A 19,729-nucleotide genomic window follows, 5' to 3' on the forward strand; every position below is an offset into this window, starting at 1 on the left:
TTAAAAGGTTGCTGAAAATGATCGAATTACTGAATATAAGGCAGGTGGGCTGAATGAGATAAGGTCCTGTCTTCTAAAATTAGACTGAAATGCCACATTAAAACTCATCACTTTCCTCATCTCCACACTCTTGCTCACTAGCACCCTTTACACTCACGTCCTCAATCCCCACTGTGCACCAGCATCATTCAGGCGGTCAATAAATATTTTCCAGGAGCCTGCATCCTATTCCATCCCAGATGCTCCCTGAGAGCTTTTACCTCTCCAGCCCCTACTTGGGGATGCCACATCAGTGCCATTCTAACGATGACTGCCTTTTATGAGTGTCCGCCATGTGCCATGCACTGTGCTAGGCATTTTATGTACATAATTCCCCTTAACCTTCACAAGCCACGGAAGCAGCAGTGAACTCATTTTACACCGATTCAGAAGCCCAGAATGGTGAGTGACTTCCTTAAGGGGTACAGTCGGGTTTGGAACTCAGGTCTGCCCAACTCCAAGGCCAGTGCTGTTAACCTCCCCTACATTCCGTGGTCTTCCACTAGACCCAGGGCACACTGAGGTGGAAGACACATGCAAAGACCACCAAGAAACAAGAGAACTGGGGGTCTGGCCTGGTGTCCAGTAACTGGACAAATGCAGCTCTTTTTAAAGGCAAACTTTTGTTATCAGTCCACTAAGTCTTAGCAGCAGACCCCAAAATAGGAACTTCCTTTGGCCCAATATAGAAAGATGGCTTTTACCTGCTCCGGGAACAAAGGCTGAGGTGTTTTTTTTTTTTTGGTTTTTTTTTTTCCTAGAATACAGACATCATCACTCTTAACAGCAACGATGACAACAGCCACTAGCATTTCTTGAGCACTCCGGATGTGTCAGGCACTATTCTAAGTGCTTTACTCAGACGACCTCATCATACCCTCATGGCAGTGCTGTGAGACAGGAAGTATTATTATCCCCATTTGTGCAGACGAGAAGGCTGAGGCCCCGACTGCACTCAATTGCGAAGAGGTAGGATGATCTGAGGGAGACGGCATGACACATTCACTGCCTGTTGAGATCGCCTGTGGCCACTGCGTACCTTGCACTTGTGTGCGGGTTTCCTGTGGACTGCCCCTTCCATCCTCCTAGCTCAAGGCAGTAACGACAGCAGTTCTTATCAAACAGATGAGAAAACAGAGGTCCGGAGCAGTTTGTAAAGTGGCCCCCGGGGCTTTGGTGAGGATCTATTTTCTAAGCTACCAGGGTACTAGCTTTGTAATCAACTGCTGAAGACAGATTTCTGTCCAGGGGTTTGAGGTGGAGTCCTGTAGACCCAGACACAGGAGGCAGAACATGGAGCTTTGGAGCCATCAAAAATACTGTGAGCCCTTTAAAAACCTTTTCTTTTAAAAAATGTTCAAGCCTTAAAAAAAGTTATCCAGGCCGGGTGTGGTGGCTCACGCCTGTAATCCCAGCACTTTGGGAGGCCAAGATGAGCGGATCACGAGGTCAGGAGATTGAGACCATCCTGACCAACATGGTTAAACCCCGTCTCTACTGAAAATACAAAAATTAGCTGGGTATGGTGGTGCATGCCTGTAGTTCCAGCTACTTGGGAGGCTGAGGCAGGAGAATCACTTGAACCTGGGAGGCGGAGGTTGCAGTGAGCTGAGATTGTGCCACTGCACTCCTGTCTGGGGACAGAGTGAGACTCCATCTCAAAAAAAAAAAAAAAGTTATATAAACTTGCAAGAATATTTAACATGAAGCTCAGATGCACATGACGATAAAAAGAAATACGTTGACTGTCGAGTCATCCTAACATGCACTCTGCACTAAATGCATGTCTGAGGCTCTAAAACCCTGGGCTGCAAGTACAGGTGTTGCATATATTGTAGCATGGAGGTATCCAGTGGCAGAGCTAACCTCCAGCCTCGTGCTCTTCCCCTTCTCCCATGTTTTCCTTCTGATACTTGCATTTCCAGATGCATATAAAAATGATTAAATTGGCTCTAGCTGCAGACTAGGAGGTTGTTTTGGTCAGATAGACACAGGGTGGCTCTTGAGATAAGCCACACTGTCCTGCCAAAGGACACCTTTCTTGTCCACGTAAGGGGACCAAGGGATGCTGAGGAAGCACAGATTCTCCTCCTAAGGAAAGCACCAGCATTCACCTTTGGGAGGAAGAGGGAGCTTTCCAGAGGGAGCATAATAGATTACAGGCTTTAGTGCCAATGCCAAATGGGTTTGAACGCCCCTTCTGTGTCCTGGACAGTCAGCTGAACAACCTGAGGCTTGGTCCCGTCTGTGGAAATGGGACAGTTATGCAAATAGCTCTTAGTGCCACTGTGAGGATGGTCAGACAGGCAAGATGAGTGACAGAACCTGCCCAGGCACCCAGCACTCAGCAGCCTGGAGGTATCTGAGCATTGTCTGTCCCCTGACCTGACCAGGACCTGGATCTGCTCTCAACAGGCCTCTCTGAGGCCACTGCAGCACCTCTGTCTCAGATGGCTGCCACTTGGTCAGGTGTTGGTCAACAAGGAGAAGGAAGGCTTTGCTCCCTCCATGTCCCAATGTGGTCCATCCACAAAGGACATCCCTCCATGAAGTCATGTTCACTGGCTTTCCTTTTGAGGCTAGGGAGGATTTGCCTTTCTCCCCCACTTTCTATATTTCTATATGCTTAATTTTTTGCTATAAGCAGTTATTATGTTTAAATTGAGAACAGTTAATAGCCATCTCCATTTCAAATGGCAAAAATGTTAAATTTCCATTAATTCTTTTCATTTTAGCCCTTAGATGGTTTTACATCTCTGTTTATTCATCTTCCTGAATAAAGGAGATTCTGGGATTTCACAGCATTACTTGGCATTCTCATATTCTATCCTGTAATTTCAACCACTGTCATTGTCTTCACACAAAGAAAAACAGCAAAGTAGACATCTCCCTCTGGAATGAAAGCCTGCACAATGGTGTTTACGTGCCTGCCCAAGGTGAGTTTGAAAATGAAGAAAATAGAGCAGTTTGATTCCTCCTAGCTCCACAATACTTTCCAATACCAAATCAGCTTCCTCACACATCAAGGTAATCTGCAAAGGGAAACTGACTGTCAGCATAAGTGGCTGCTTGAAGCATTTCTTTGCACATACGTTCCTTGTTTTTTTTTAAAACAAAGATGCAATTAAGAAAAATGTATGCAAATAAAAATTGTCTAACTCAATTGTATACACATTAGGAAATTTACCTACTAAAACACCGTCATAATTTTTTAGAGCAAAAAAAAACCCCTGCAATTCAAATAATCTCTTTCTAATTAAACTATTTGATTGGCTGATTTTGGTCTATGCTAGATTTATAAAAAATAAGTTTTTATTTTTAATCTTCAATAAAAAAGTTTTTATTTATTAATCTTGATTCCTTGGTAATCTAGCAGAATAATTTGAGAATCTATTTTCTAACATGTCAATTTCCAGATGTCATTTTTGAAAAAAAATGAGAATTACTGCATTTGTTTATTAAAAAGGTAATCCCATCACAATTCTTCACTAAGGTCTTAAAAGACTAAAAGTTATTTGGAATGCTGTGATTTATTCTGCCTGAGGAATATATCAGGAAAATGTGATCAAGTTTTAGAAAGTATCCAAAGGATTATAAATCATTCTACTATAAAGACACATGGACACTATGTTTATTGCAGCACTGTTCACAATAGTAAAGGCTTGGAACCAACTCAAATGCCCATCAATGATAGACTAAAGAAAATGTGGCTCATGTACACCATGGAATGCTATGTAGCCATAAAAAAGGATGAGTTCGTCTCAAAAAAAAAAAAAAAAAAAGGATGAGTTGATGTCCTTTGCAGGGACATGGATGAAGCTAGAAACCATCATTCTCAGCAAACTAACACAAGAACAGAAAACCAAACACCACACATTCTCACTCGTAAGTGGGAGATGAACAATGAGAACACATGGACACAGGGATGGGAACATCACACACTGGGGCCTGTTGAGGGGTGAGGGGTTAGGGGAGGGAAAGCATTAGGAGAAATACCTAATGTAGATGATGGGTTGACGGGTGCAGCAAACCACCATGGCACATGTATAACCATGTAACAAACCTGCATGCTCTGCACATGTACCTAGAACTTAAAGTATAACAAAAAAAAAAAAAGAAAGAATCTATCTTCTAAAGAAATGGGATCCCTTCCTAAGGTGGTATCACCCTCACTTTTCACAATGGGACATGTACACAACATGAAATTTGTGTACCCAGGCATCCGGAAAAACAGTCAAGCACGCATGGCACGAAGTCCTCCAGGGTATGCTGGGGGGCGGGGCTGGCAATCTAGCTATGCAGTCACATTGAGCCATGAGATAATCACCTCAATGATTTGACAGAGATGTGTAGGTACCAAGATGTGGATATGGGGGGGAACCTTGAAATATGATAAAGGACTACGCCACCAGCATGTCTCTGGAACCTATGATCAGGCAAGGTTCTAAAGTATGTAGTCTGTGTCAATGGAGACGTCACAATGTCTATTTCCCTTTGAAGGAAGGTGAGTGCTCGTCCCAGTTTGCCTGGATAGTCCCGGTTTAGGCCAGTTGTCCTGGCATAACTATTCATAGTGCCTCCTTCCACTCTTCAAAGTGTCCTGGTGTGGGTGAAGATTACACTGTCAACTCCCTTCAGGTGTGGCTCACTTACACCCCCCGGCCACCCCAAGATGCCCACAGAGCTTTCCCAGCAGAGCCTACTAGTCAAGATTTTTCTGCTCCTCCTCCTGACCCACTCCTTCAAGGCCAAGGAACCCACAACATATCCCTCCTGATTGAGATGTGTTTGAGAACAGCCTTCTGCAGACACTCGCCCTAGAACAGAGGGGTGCAAACGCTGCAGTAATTTAAGCCTGTGTCCGATCCAGCGGGGCAGGGACTTTGACAGGAGCTGCCTTTCAGCATTCTCCCCACACTCCGCTGAAGCAGGCCTGCATTAGAGAAAGGGACTCACGCCAGTGCTGGGGATGGCAGATCAAGGGGGCTCTGCCCACCCTCATTTCCCCTGCTGTTAAAATCCTATCCTCCTCTGCCCCCTAAAAAGACATGAAGCCAAGCCAGTGCCTCACAGAAGCCCTCGTGAAGACAGGACGGCACTGGCCTCTGACCACGCATCTCACTCACAGGCAGATTTCTGGAGGAATGACAGGAACTTTATTCTAATGTTGCATGAAATGTTTTTGAAGTAGAAATGATTATCTGACAAAAAAATTCCTTACACTTTGACCATCTAAAAGGTTATTTTCTATAAAATTATATAAATATTTCCATGTCCATATATGAACACAATGTTTATGGTCCTAAAAGTTTTAAAAATCAACAGAATTAGATTCTTTAGATAATGACCTAAAGAATTTAGATAATGACCTAGTCAGAAAACAACATTCCCCAAGCAAGCATAAAGAGAGGACACAATTACTGACGGATAGCGGAAACGTGCTGCGGGCTGGAGTGGGGGGCTGAAAACAACGAAAACACAATCAGCCGCTCGCTTGGATTTTGTAAAATAAAACCCTGCAAAAACTATATGTAAAAAGTGAAACTAACCATCCAAGGTGAAGGTCAGATGACCTCCTGAATCAAGTGCATTCTGAGTTGAAACAATGAATAGATCACCTGGTAGATTTGTTCTTCCAGGAGGCAAAGACCTTTTCCTTGTTTATTCTTATCAGGAAAACGTCTATTCAAGGTAGAAGGACAATTAGAGTGAAGCCTTCACAGCTGACAGACACAGCTTGTCCATTGGCTATGTCATCCTGGGCAAAGTCCTCAGCCTCTTAGAGCCTGTTTCCTTGCCTGTAAAATGTGGACAGTAACAGCTACCTTGCTGGTTAGTTGGGAGGATTAGACGTAATCTATCAAAAGTGCTGCTAAAACTGCCCCTGGCAAGTAATGGACACTGAAAAAAATCACTAAAACTATTTTGTGTGGGAGAAAAGGGTTTCACCCAGAATTTAATCCAACTCTACTAGTTTGCTCCCAAGGGGTTCTGTCAATCACAACCAACTTCAGAGTCTAAAACTGAACCCGTTCTGCTGCTCTGAGAGCCACTGCCAGGTAAACAGATGCTCCCTTTGGGGTGCTGTGGCCACTCCTTTTCTGAAGCTCCTGGGCAGCGTGCAGAATGCAGGCTCAGGGAGGCTGTGTTTCCCTCCTATTTGGGCAGTACCATTTCCTCCAAGCCACACAAGGCCAGGCGCTAGTGACATGAATTCTCTACTGAACCCCATGAGGTGACAGTCAGAAGACTGAAAACAAAGCCCCTTGGGCCGTGCAGGGAGGCTCCTGCACACATACGTCTCCCATGGGGCAAATGTTTCAAGCACCACAGGCTGGGCAGGGATATGGAAGGACGTCCTGAATCGCGAGAACCTAGACCCCACAGGAAGCCGAGTCTGGACTCTCAGGTCAGGCCCTGAGACCCTCACTCCAGCTGGTCAGCAACAACACTCTACTGAGAAGCCACCACTCCATGGAGAAGGGGGCTTTAAGCAAAAAAGAACTCTCCTCAACTTGAAGAAGAGTGTGGCAAGCTCCCTGGCTGGGGATGTGCAAGCCAGGAAGCAGGTTCAAGCTGAAATGCACACTCCAGAGCATTGGAGAAGCACCTGAGAGCAGCAGCAAAGACCACAAGGACATTGGTCCCACCCTCCCAGGTGACAGGCAGGGTTGCGAGGGGTCCCCACTGACAAGCACACAGGAGAGAAAAGGAACAGACTGTGCAGGAAGAAAGCAACAGGCACACCTGAGGTAAACTGTGGTCTCAGAAACACGATGCACACAGACACGCGTCATCAGAAAGAGCCTGACAGTGAGGTCTGCAGTTCTCTGGAGAGGCCCAGTGAGGTTTTTTGGTCATGATGAAACTGTTCTCCATTTCATAGCAGTCATCCTAAATACTCCAAGCAGAGGTCTGTGAGGAGGGTGACTTGCCTCTCACCTTCTACAGTCCAGCCAAGGACTAGAGTCCAAGACAAAGCCCATGCTGACGGTCCTGTGAGGCCAAGAGGCAGGCAGGGCCGTCCTCTCCAGGCCAAGCCCAGCTGCACCCAGACAAGGCCGCGTGCTGCAGGGCAGGATGACTGGACATATCCAGGGAGTGGAAGTCCCCAAAGCTGGAGGCTAGCTCAGCCCATCCTGCTGCTGGCTGTCCTGCTCAGCTTGTGGTGAGTGGAGGCAAGTCCCTGCCCCGGCCCGCCCGCCTGAAGTCATCAGATGTACTGCTCCTCATCCTTGTCATTCAGGAGCAGAGACCACTTGTCCCCACCATCGTCCGCTGCAGTGCTGTGCCGAGATGGCTTGTCGGACGTCAGGGAGGACAGCGACACCTGGCTGACATAGCTGACCTGGTCCCATGGTGTGGCCCTGGGGGAGTCCCGCCGCCTGTCATCCATGCCTATGTGCACACTGACCTGGGATGCTGTCAGGGGCTTCATGTGGCCATGCGCCTGTGCCTCATACCTCTCCAGGTCAGGCTTCTTATAGCTGGAAAGCAGGAATGCAACAGCATCTGAGCCATTCTAGAAACAAGGCTCTTTTTTTTCTAAGCCTGGTGAAGGCCTCTCATCCATCTTTTAATAAGATTCAGTATCAAAACCTCAAGAGTTTCCAAGGAAAAGGACATTAAACTCCCTATGGTTCCAGGAAAGCTCACCTGATTTAGAAACTTCCTAAGCAAATGCCTTGCACATTGTAGGCTGCCACTAACTTTTGTTAAATGAATGCACTCATAAATAAGTGAACATCTTTTTTAAATAAAAAAGTGATAGATAATACACAGGGACCCATGTCTGCTTGATGTTCACATAAACAGCCCTTGAGGAGCAGCAGAGTAACGGCAGCCCAGCACGTGAATGGGCAACAGTGAATTGCCTGCTCATGGTGCTGATAAGTTACACGCATGCACACCAGGCTCCACGTGGGCTGCCACTGCAGCGTTTGTCCCAGGTGAATGAATGGGGAATGAGAGGCAAGTTCCACTGTGCTGAGCATGCAGAATGACAAGGCCTCCTGGGAGCCTCCCACAGATGCTCCACCTGAGGGGACTCACCACTTGAGCTGCAGGGATGAGAGCACCACAGACACAGAGGAGGCCGCCATGGCCGCTGAGCCCATCCAGGGCTGCAGCACAATGCCGATGGGCATGAAGACACCTGGGGAAGAAAGAACTCGCACTCACACCTAGGCCTGGGGAGAGAAGCCAGGAGAGGGCTTCAGGCACCGGGCTGGCCCCACCCTCAGTGGCCCCCAGTGAGGTCTCCACCTGGTGTGCTCGGAAGCCCCTACCAATGGATCTTGCCCACAGGCCCCCCAAAGTGAGGCTTCCTAGAAAGCTGAGTGTGGGATGCTGTTGAGTGGGCCTGGCTCTCTTCCACTCGCCCTGACATTCCCAGAACCACCCACAGGTGGCATCTCATTTCAGGGCGAGCTCCAGGGCAGCGACAAACCACAGGGAGTGGGAGGAGCGGGAGGAGAAAAGCGGCAGGAGGTGAGGGAGCCAGCTGCGCATCCTGCAGCCACAGTCCCACAGAGGACAAACACGGCTGATGGCCACAGCCCTTGTCTGGCAGATGATCTCGCCTCCAGGGCTTCATGACATCTTTAAAAGAGGAATGAGAGCCAGGTCCCAGGACAGGGTCCGGAGACAGGTATGGTCAACTTTGTGTAGCAGAGGCACACACACTGGGGGAATTAAGCTCCTGAGCCGGCTCTGGGGACAAGAAGTAAACCTGCCTGACTCACTGGGCTCAGGAGGCCAAGGCCCTGTTACACAAGTCACCACTAACCACTCAGACACAAGGGAGACTGAAGCAGGAATGCTGTGATTACAAACTTGGTCTCTCCTCAGCCCATGGAGGAGCACTTTGGAACTTTTCATTGCCATGTTCCTGGGGGCAGGGAGCAGGGGCAGGGGAGAGGCGGTTCTTAGGGAGGGGAATGAAGGGGAATTACAAAGCAGAAAAATCTATTTCTCTTCTTTTTCTTTTTTTCTGAGATAGGGTTTCACTCTTGCCCAGGCTAGAGTACAGTGGTGCGATCATGGGTCACTGCCACCTCCAACTCCTGGACTCAATAAATCCTCCTGCCCCAGCCTCTGTACTCCCAGATGGGACTAAGGTGTATGCTACCACGCCCGGCTAATTTTAAAATTTTTTGTAGAGATGGAGTCTCACTATGTTGCCCAGGTGAGTCTTGAACCCCTGAGCTCAAATGACCCTCCTGCCTCAGCCTCCCAAAGTGTTGGAATTACAGGCATGAGCCACCATGCCTGGTCAAAAAGCCATTTCTTTCCATGATCATTTGTGTAACTCAGAGTGAAACTCGGGCAGGATTAATGTTCAGGATAAGGTTCTGAAACACCAATAATTGTGCCTAGCATGTAGTAGATGCCCCATAATTCTTACTAATGATTATTTCTCAGACTATATGTCTTAACAAATGGCTCAGAAAATAAGGCTACAGTAAAACAGGGCTCAGAAAATACAGCCAAGCGTCTCCACTAGCTTTTTAGAAAGGACCAGAGTGAATGAAGGTTTCAGGTCCTCTCCACAGTTTCTCATTTAAAGACATATAAAGCAGGGGACATTAAAAAAAAAACAAAAAACAGCCTTTCTAAAACGCCTCTAGCCAGCCAGTGAGTGAGCCACTCACTAACCCCAGCAGGAACCTGGGAGAGAGAAGCCTTTCCGGGCTCAGCTGGAGCACAGTGGGTAAGAGTTGCCTACCTGCCGCAATGGGTATCCCAACCAGGTTATAAATCAGTGCCAGGACCAGGTTGATGCGTATCCTTCGGACAGTCCTCTTGGAAAGGTGAATGCTAGCTACCACATCCAGCAAATCATTCTGATGGAGAGGAGCACACAGTGAGGAAGGGATCTGCCCACTGCCCTCCCAGCACCCACAGCCTGGCTGCAGCCGCACTCACTCTGATAAGGACGACGTCGGCTGCCTCGATGGCCACATCCGTGCCGGTGCCAATGGCGACACCCATGTCTGCCTGGGCCAAGGCCGGGGAGTCATTGACCCCATCCCCCACCATGGCGACTTTCTTCCCTTTATTCTGGAGCTCCTGGACCTTGGCCACCTTGTGCGAAGGCAGCACCTCTGCAAAGACTTTGTTGATGCCAACCTAAGATGAAAGGAAGGCAATGCCTGGTGTTGGTAAAAGGTATCAGATAGCAGCAGAAACCTCAAGTTACCCTTGCCCCCTCTGCCCTCGGCCTCTTGGTCCAGTCAGTGACATTGGTCAACCACACCCTGCAGGTCTGCTGTCACAGGGCCAGTTTATCCCTGGCTCCCACCCCAACACCCCGCACTGGTTTAGGCCCTGTCCTTTTCTGGATGTGCAAATAACCCCCTTGCTGGTCTCCCTGTCCACAGCTCATTCCTCCAGCTCTCTTCTCCATGTGCTGCCCCCATGGTCTTTCCAAAGCATCTGTCCAGCCATGTCCCTACTCTCCTGCCTCACGTCCTCCAGTAGACCCCATGCATCTCCCAGGAGGGCAGCTCAACTCTCGGGTCTGCTTCCGAGGCCCCCAGGGTCCCAGGGTCTGGCAGCTGGTGCCATACTCGACCATTCAGCTCCCCGCGGCGTCTCCAAATAACCGTCCTACTCTGCGCCCCTGGGAAGTGCTCCTGCTGCCTGCTCTGTCCTGGGAAGGTGCAGTTTTCCTTTCCTAGTCCCTTTCCCGCTCTCAGATCTACACCGTCACTGGTCCACCTTCCTGCAAGACCATGAGCCCCTCAAGGGCAGAGCCCCCTTCACTCCTCACAGAGCCTGGCCCCGCACCTGCCTGTCACATTTGTGGTGCTTCATAAGTGCCTGCTGAATGGATGAACAAGTGCTAGCCAGAAAAGTGGGGAAGGATGATAAAGAGGTCCATAATTAGCAAGTAGGACCATGGAAAACAGGGGTACTGCTGCTTCCCTCAAGGAACACAATTAAGCTTTCAGAAGCTTAGAGCTCTGCACGCATTTTGAGGTGCATAATTTCTAGGAATCCAAACTGGAGCCGCTGCTGTGTGAGAAGTCAGGCAGCCATCCAGTGGTGCTGTCCTCACAGGCCAAACTCAGCCTCAGGGGCTGCTGGAGAACTGCCCAGGAGTCACTTATCTGAGCACCCGAGTGAGAAGAGCTGAGCTGGCAAAATCTTCCCTTAACATAAAGGTTTAGAAAATGTCTATCTTAGCCCTTAAGTCACATACTTTTTTTCCATTGCAAAGACTGGGAAAAGGTTAGAGAACACTGGAACTCCTCTCCCAGGATGCATGTGCCCAAGCCCCAGGGAAGAGATCTTCGCACAGCACCACAGTGCTCACGTGCAACACTACACGGCCACAGAATGAAGTACGTGGAGAGAAAAGCATCCAGCAAGGAGAAAGAGCAGGAGTACAGCTCAGTGCTGGGCCAACTGGTGCTTACTTTTGTCTCTAACTGCTTTTATAAGCTTCACACAGTTTGCAACATTAAAGGGTTGTACCTGGGTGGCAATGGCTCTGGCTGTCTTCCGGTTGTCCCCCGTGATCAGAACCACGTCCACACCCATGCTTTGCAGCGTGTGGACAGCCAGGGCAGCCTCCTGCTTGACAGCGTCTGCGATAGCGATCATCCCACAGAGCACACCTGGAGCAAACCAGCTGGCATCAGCAGCTACACAGGTTGGGGCACCCCACACCAAGATACCACACTTGCAATGTTCTCATCATATAATATTACGTGCAAAAAACAAAACGTCAGATTATATAACACAAAGCGGTTTTTTTGCTTTTTAAAAAGTACATGCATTTACAGATGTACACAAAAGTCTGGAAGCAATATAATCAAAATCTTCGCAGTGGCTCCCCAAGGAATAGGATTATGAGTGATTTCACTTTCTCCTTTACAGCTGAATTTTCCAAACTTTCTGCAAGGAGCACGTATGACACTTTGCAAAGTGCCCGGCTTGTAATAAGAATTCAACACATGTTAGCTACTAAAATTCAAGACATATAACAGATATCACTTAAAGTGATAAATGTCCAAACTAGAAAATCAATCCTTCCTTTGTCTTTTCCTATAGAAAACATTTCGGTAGAATTTCTCTTTGAGTGAATCTTTAGCTATCGAAGCAGGAGGGCTTTTAAGGCTGAGGTGTGAATGAGAACAGAGTGAGGGATGACATACAAGAGGGCACGACTCCTTTAGTTGTGCCAGTTCTGGTTTGATAGCCGAGGGGAGGGTGGATTTACAAAGACTTAGAAAAAGGGAAGAAAAGAGAGAATGTGAGAGGAAGACATATTTGGCTGGAGCATTCAAAAGGTATCATATATTTTATTTCTTGCTTGCATATACTGTTACTTCTTTTAGCAGAAACTACATTAACGAAGTAAAGACTCTAATCTCCCTGGGATGTAAAGCCCAGGATAGAACCAGGATAGAATCTGAGCGCTAAAACACACGCAGTCTTTTTTTTTTTTTTTTTTGAGACTGAGTTTCGCTCTTGTTGCCCGGGCTGGAATGCAGTGGTGTGATCTTGGCTCACCACAACCTCCAACTCCCGGGTTCAAGCAATTCTGCCTCAGCCTCCCAAGTAGCTGGGATTAGAGGCATGTGCCACCACACCCGGCTAATTTTTTTATTTTTAGTAGAGAAGGGGGTTTCCCCATGTTGGTCAGGCTGGTCTCGAACTCCCGACCTCAGGTGATCCGCCCACCTCGGCCTCCCAAAGTGTTGGGATTACAGGCGTGAGCCACTGCACCCGGCCAACACACAGTCTTGAGACCTGTACTCTGTGCAACACCAGTCTGTATAAAGCAGATAAAAGGGCAGGCACGGTGGCTCACGCCTATGATCCCAGCACTTTGGGAGGCCAAGGCAAGCAGATCACCTGAGGTCAGGAGTTCGAGACCAGCCTGGTGAAACCCCGTCTCTACTAAAAATACAAACTTTAGCTGGGCGTGGTGGCGGAGGCCTGTAATCCCAGCTACTCAGGAGTCTGAGGCAGGAGAATTGCTTGAACCCAGAAGGCGGAGGTTGCAGTGAGATGAGATCGCACCATTGCACTAAAAAAAAACGAAAGTAATAATAAATAAATAAAGCAGACAGAGAAGGGTGGCATGGATCTTGTTATTTAAATGTGTCCTGTAGTTAAACCTGTTGGGAAGTGAATTCCTGCTTTGTCTGCAGGGATGAATGAGAAGGATGACTCTGAACTGCCCACCTGGACAAGAGCAACGATGATGACACAGACAGTTTAGAATTCCAAGGTCAAGAAGACTGAGGCCAGACCAGAGCTGGCTCTGGGGCCAAGATGGAGACAGTGGGAAAGAATGAAGAGAAAAGACAAAAAGACAATCTCTTGGAAAACAGGCCTGAAATTAAGAGAGGAAGGTTTTTGTTTGTTTTCTTTTCTTTTTTAAAGGAGGACTCTTTTGCCTGATATCTGCAGAAAACTGTATTTCTGAGAGAGCGGAAGGAAGGCAGAAGCAGAAGATACCGTCAATAGCCACCAGGATGGCCGTCTGTCCTTTCATCTCGTGGTCTGTCATAGCGTCACTGACGTCGCTAGAAATGGTTAAACCGTTGCGCCTCAGCCACTCACGGTTTCCAATCAGCACAGAGAAGGTCTGGGGGGCTGCATCTATTCAAAAGAAGCTGTGGTTATTTCTAAATGGTCCAATTTCACTGTGAACTAAAAAACATGCAATCCTTTTAACAGCAAAATATCCTTATAACCATTCTAAAAAACTGTAACCTTGTAAGCACCTCTTGTGACAGCATCCTTTAGGACAATTTAAAAAAAAGTAAAATTAATGTGTAGGATGTGTGGGTATGAATTAAGATGGGGCATTAATAGTACATGCTATATGGGTGGAAATGGTATAAACATATTAAAGATAAGGCAATGTCCATCTTTGTCTTAGAAGTATCCACTGATTCTTTTTCTGCAGGGATTAGAAGCACTTAAGTATTTGCCCAGGACACAAAGCAAGTGTTGACTACATTCATTACTGCTTGGTGTCAACAACCCCAGGTGAATCAACAAATAATCAGACACGTCTACATGAAATGTTTAAAACTGTAACTCCCGAGGCTAATGCACCTCTCACCTATCACTTTCTAACAGCGTGTGCTGCTAGCTGAGGTGTCACTGCACGGCCAGGCTCTGGAAGCTCTCATGGAAAGGCCATCCTGGGGTTTTAAAGGCTGGAAGGTGTTGGATGGCTTCTAACCACGCAATCTAAGTCACAATTTCACTACCAACACTTAGGAAAAACACTAGTCATAGATTTTGAGTGTTTTCCACCCTGTATTCTGGTGGCTGGCAAGCTACCTTGAGAATAAGAAAGGCCATTCTTCAAAAGCAGCTGTCCCTCCAAGCAGTGTCCCTTCCTGGCTTGGGCAGACATTTCCCGCTGCTTTCCCTGACTTTTTCTGCCTGCTTTGTAAATACCAGAATTCTACCACACAGAATGGAAACAGGAAGAACAAAAGTGGAATTCCCGTCTGCCTACTCTGTAGCTTATGAGAAACAAGACTGATATGGGATAAGAAAGAGGAGAATCAAAATCATGGGTCAGCTAAACAATGCTCTATGAATTTAAGGCAGCCATAAGCAACAAAATTTAGATGCACCCAAGAACATGGGAGAAACTTTCCTGGGTGTGGGGAGGCAGGCTTGGGTTCCTTAGCCATGAACCGTCTGCCGCACAGCAGAGGCAGTCACTGCTGGGCATGGTGCTCTCTGTGGTTTGAACCAGCTGCAGAGAAAAATGCCAGCAATACCTTTTTCTGCAGGAAGGCTGCCAGCCTCATTCAGGTGACTGGCCGGTGCACTCAAAGGGCGCTCACTGTGGGCCAGGATGCCTTCCACGTTGCTGACTTTGCACCCAATTCCACAGCCTGGCACTGCCTGGAAGTCCGTGCAGTATCCCAAGGTCTCTGTTCCAAGTTCCTGGGAAGGTGGAAAGAGAGGAAGAGGAACCTGTAAGCCAAGAGGGGTGAAGTGAGAGGGAGGTACAGGCAGGACAGGGACACAGGGTGAAGGTGGCAAGAGAGCAGCAGAAAGCGGGAACTGAGAGAAAGGAGGGGAGGGAGGTGGAATGGATGGGAAAGGTTAAGATACTGACTAGTAACTTGTAATTATTTCTCCTTCCTTTGGTAAAGATATTATAGCTGTAAGTTGAATGAGACTATTTTAAACGGCCTAAAATCTTTCCCTGGGTGGGTGCCTCACGACAGTGAACAGGTTACCGATTGCAAAGGAAAAAGGCAACTCGTATCAAACACCTCAAATTAAAGAGGAGTGCAGGTGCCAGAGAGGGAGATGTGAATTTTATGTTGCAAATAATTTCATAAAAACAATGGAATAAGTAGTGTTAACAAAGCTCTTTGAGGCTATCAAGAGATAACTGCCTGTATATCAGATCCTGGAGAAGGAGGGGACAAGGTGGCAGGGGAAAGGAATGGCTGGGGTTTCTGGACTGCCCGTCCTCCCCCAGGCTGTGAGCTCCCAAAGGGTAGAGTTCACATCCCACTCCTGTTGTTCTCCTGAGCCTGACGCCTGGTGATGTTCAGCAAATGACTGTGACACCGACCTCACTTTATGACAACCTAGAACTGTGGCAAGGGCTGACTGTGAGCCCCTCATCTCCACTTGCTGCAGAGGAGCCTTCTAAGCGGTTTTCCAGACCACACAACAAATAAACGATGACTGAGGGTGAGCAAGATTCTCCCTGAAATGTCAGAAGGGTGAGGTGAGAAAGAGTGGGCTGTCTGACCCTACATGAAGGACAAAACTAGAAATGAGGTTTCTGGAAGAGCCCCTGATCAGGAAGAGTTGTCAATTGTTTTTCAAGGCAATGATGTCACCTTTCTACATTTACTGCTAACAGTATTGCTCAGGCTGTTTAAAAGTTGTCAGGGCAATATTCTGTGTGACACATTTTGCTGCCCCTATATTCAGACTGAAATTAAGAGAAAACAAAATAGAACCTTTCATGTGGAGAGACCAAAAGAGGGCAATGCTTCTCCACGAAGTGCCAGGAACCTGCTGGGCACTCTGGCTCACCTCTGCTGGTTCCTCTCTGTCCCGGGTGCTCCCAGGGGAGTACATTTCTCCCTTCCACCCCAGTACTCCCATTTCATGTTTGTGTCCCCTTGCACTAAGCACTGTCAAAGCACTGAGTTTCCAGACTGCCCGTACTCCCCAAGACCGTGAGCTCCCAAAGGGTAGAGTTCACATCCCACTCCTGTTGTTCTCCTGAGCCTGGCGCCTGGTGATGTTCAGCAAATGCCTGTGACGCTGAACTCCCTTTGTGATAACCTGGAACTGTGGCAAGGGCTGACTGTGAGCTCTATATCTCCGCCTGCTGCAGAGGGGCCTTCTAAGTGGTTTTCCAGACCACACAGCGAAGGCCTCCTCGAGGGCAGCTAGGAGAGAAGGACATGGTGAGGAATAAAAGTCCACGTACCTCTTTACAGTATTTGGTGACTGCCACGCCCAAGGGGTGTTCACTGCTGGCCTCCGCAGTCCCCACCACAGCCAGAACCTTCCTGAGGGGCAGTGTGGCCACATCTCCCAGCAGGAGCACCCGCATGACCCTGGGGACGCCATGGGTAATGGTGCCAGTCTTGTCAAACATCACAGTCTTTATCTGCCAAAAACAACCACAACTCAGTGACCACAATACAGATGGAGGGGCTTCCATAGTCACAGTCCTGAGGCAGAACTTCACCCAACCTGCCTCAGACAGGAAACGAGACACCTGCACAGCTTCCTAACGTGATCCTCTGTCGTTCAATCTCAGGGTTCAACAACTTCCACTGCAAAGAAACTGTTTCCCTATGTGTCCAGTCAAACCAGCCACACTGAGGCTTGACCTTGACCAGGCAAAGCCAGAAACCCTCAGTCGGCTGTACAGGAGATGGCACAGCACTGTCCCCCAGACAGTGACACCATCCACAGAGTTCCCCACGTCAGGTCAGGAGTCAGGACCCTGAGGGACAACTGCCTCCCTGTCCACTGCCATCCGCCGAGCCCAACCTCAGCTTCCTTTTGCCTGCCTAAGTGCAAAAGCTACTGGGAATAGAGTCCTCACACTCTGAGTTCAAGAAAGGAAAGGACAATTCTATGGCCATAATGACAAACAAACCCCCGGAGCCAGTTTTAAGTTGGTCACACTTGGTCAATGGCAGTCTGCAGAGTCCCCACACCTCTGGGCTCAGATATGGGCAGCAGCTACATTCAGGTACCTGCACTTCCATGACCAGGGCCAACCGAGCCCTGAGCCCTGCTTCTGAAAGTCCAGTAATCCCTGAAGTGTATAATTTAACCCATTTAAGGCCAGCAGGTTGCTCTTCTCAGACCATGTCCCACAAGCAGGGTTCTCCCTTACAAGCAAACAATAATTCAGCTTTTTGTTTCTGATGCTGAGTGGTGGCCTTCCTTCAACACACTTAACTCATCTTCCTCCAGGGATTCTTGCCAACTTTCAGTGCAACCTTAACTCTGCAGCCAGAATGATCTTCCCAACACACGATCCAGTCACATCACGTGGGTATGCCATCCCCTACGTGGCTTCTAGGCTAACGTTCAGAACTCTTTACTAAATCTTCAGCCTTTGGATTCTGGCCCCTCCCTCAACGGCCTCATCTCTAGTTCCTCTCTCTCAATGATTTTCTTCCAGTTCCTCATTTGCTCATTCAACAGATAACTTCTGAATGCACTCGATGTCTCAGGTTAGATGCTGGGGACACCGCGGGGAACGGAAGTTCCACCTCCACAGGTGCTTTCCACCTGCTGTCCCCATTTTGGAACACTCTTCCCCAGCTCCATTGTCCAGCTCTCACTCAACAGTAAGGTCTCAGATGAACGTTCGCATTCGCTTCCCTGACCACCTGCAGCACCCTCGCCCCTGAGTCCAACACCCCAAGTCTAGGATTGGCCCCTGTTCAAGTGTCCCCAGGACATCAAGCACCACCAGTCAATACTCAGTATCTCGTAATACTCAGTCAGCTTTGCTATTTACTTTTTCACCGTCTGTCTTTCCCCCTGGTGGGCTCCTTGGCGGCTGGAAACCATGACCATTGCCAGAACCCAGTGCAGGGCTCACACGCAGTGAGTGCCCAGCAAATGCTGATTAAATAGGTGAAAGTGTGGAAGGCCAGAGGTTAGTAAGTTGGGCAAAAGGAAGACTCTTCACAAACACCGTCACTTACTCTTCACTCCCCAGGGTCACAGAACCCACCACTAATCCCACAGATGTCATGGTGGGGCTTTTGTCCTGGAGCCTGGCTACCTGGGTGTGAATCCCAGCTCTGCCTCTGGTTAGCTGCAGGCCTTTGGTCAAGTTACCTAATCTCCTCCTGCGCAGTTTCCTCATCTGTAAAATGGGAATGATAAGCACCTACCACACAGAGCTGTTAATGCAATTAAATCAAGTAATGTTGATAAAGCGTTCCATTATATGACTGGTGGCTACTCTGTTACTATTGTTGTTATTCCCAGTTATACTCGACTTCCTATTCTACGTAATTAACACTGCTGTCTTGAGTGGCTCTCAGGCTTTTCTCTCAATGTGAAATAGTAAACAGATACTACTTTCATCTCTCAGGATGGGGAAAGCCGTGGTGCAGGCTGACCTTGTGCGCCATCTCCAGGGGCTTGCCTCCCTTGATGAGGATGCCGTTCTGCGCGGCCACCCCGGTGCCCACCATGACAGCCGTGGGCGTGGCCAGCCCCAGGGAGCAGGGGCAGGCAATGCACAGCACCGTGATGGACGTCTGGAACGCAAACCGGATGATCACCTCCGTCTGGGAGATGTGCTTGTTGGGGTTCTGAAAACAAGACAGAGTCAGAGGCAGGTTGAAAGTTCAATAAGGAAGCTCCCAGAACTCTAATCACATAAGGACATTTCAGGGGGGCACTGGGCACAACTTGACGAACTTGGGTTTCGGAAACAGATGGTATTCTGCACTGCTCTGCCATCATAGAGAACACGTTACTGCTCTCCACATCCCAGCTATCCAACTTCATCCTACAGGTCTCCCTCAAAGAGGCATTACAGGAGCAGAGTCAAATAAAAGCCCTTGACAGGGGAAAGCAGACTCTGGAGATGGACCACACAGATCCAGATCCTGGTTTCCTCATACACAAAATGGAGATGATAATGCATAGCTCATAAATTGTGGCAAGGATTGAATGAGGCAATACACATATAAACATATAAATATACACAGTACATAACACCTGGCATAGGAGCAGCATCTAAGAAACAGTAACTATTATCGTTATTTTTCTCATCATTAGGAAAGCTTAAAAAATGCTATTCTAAGGTGATAATCATATAAATGAGAAAAGATGCAAGGATATTTACCACAGTGTTTTGTTTTGTTTTTGTAATGACAAAAAATGGAAACAACCAACAGGGGATTGGTTAATTAAATTGTAGGTGTGATGTATATAATGGGATACGAGGCAACTGTTGGAATGATGATGTATATCTACACTTACTGATATGGAAAGGTACCAGCAGCACTGCAAAATTAAAAAGCAAGTACAAAATGGCATGTGCTGGGATTTATTCATGCAAAAATCTCTGCCTATATCTGAATATAGCATTTCAACAATACTGGAAAGGTATCCACCAATATGCAAAAAAATTACTTCTAGGGATATGATTTGGAGGTATCTTTATTTTCTTCTCTGT

At 47.8% G+C, this 19,729-nt stretch overlaps 1 protein-coding gene across 5 annotated transcripts in view; it reads right to left on the reverse strand.

Annotated features, from left to right (window-relative positions):
* ATP7B (ATPase copper transporting beta) overlaps window positions 1–19,729 on the reverse strand; it is a 217,646-nt gene that overhangs the window by 132,041 nt on the left and 65,876 nt on the right. For 2 of the 5 annotated variants that reach the window (XM_054446318.2, XM_063650891.1), the window contains 9 exons: window positions 18,663–18,857; window positions 16,493–16,675; window positions 14,805–14,973; window positions 13,516–13,659; window positions 11,521–11,663; window positions 9,967–10,170; window positions 9,767–9,884; window positions 8,092–8,194; window positions 6,787–7,526 (listed from right to left, as the gene is read on the reverse strand). In XM_054446318.2, coding sequence (XP_054302293.2) covers window positions 7,253–7,526; window positions 8,092–8,194; window positions 9,767–9,884; window positions 9,967–10,170; window positions 11,521–11,663; window positions 13,516–13,659; window positions 14,805–14,973; window positions 16,493–16,675; window positions 18,663–18,857 — 1,533 coding nt within the window. In that variant the 3' untranslated portion in view covers window positions 6,787–7,252. Of the gene's footprint in view, window positions 1–399; window positions 7,527–8,091; window positions 8,195–9,766; window positions 9,885–9,966; window positions 10,171–11,520; window positions 11,664–13,515; window positions 13,660–14,804; window positions 14,974–16,492; window positions 16,676–18,662; window positions 18,858–19,729 lie in introns of those variants that run through there. The other 3 variants (XM_054446316.2, XM_054446320.2, XM_054446317.2) reach the window with 2 other exon arrangements.

Source organism: Pongo pygmaeus, chromosome 14, assembly GCF_028885625.2.
Source record: "Pongo pygmaeus isolate AG05252 chromosome 14, NHGRI_mPonPyg2-v2.0_pri, whole genome shotgun sequence".
NCBI classification, from domain to species: Eukaryota; Metazoa; Chordata; class Mammalia; order Primates; family Hominidae; genus Pongo; species Pongo pygmaeus.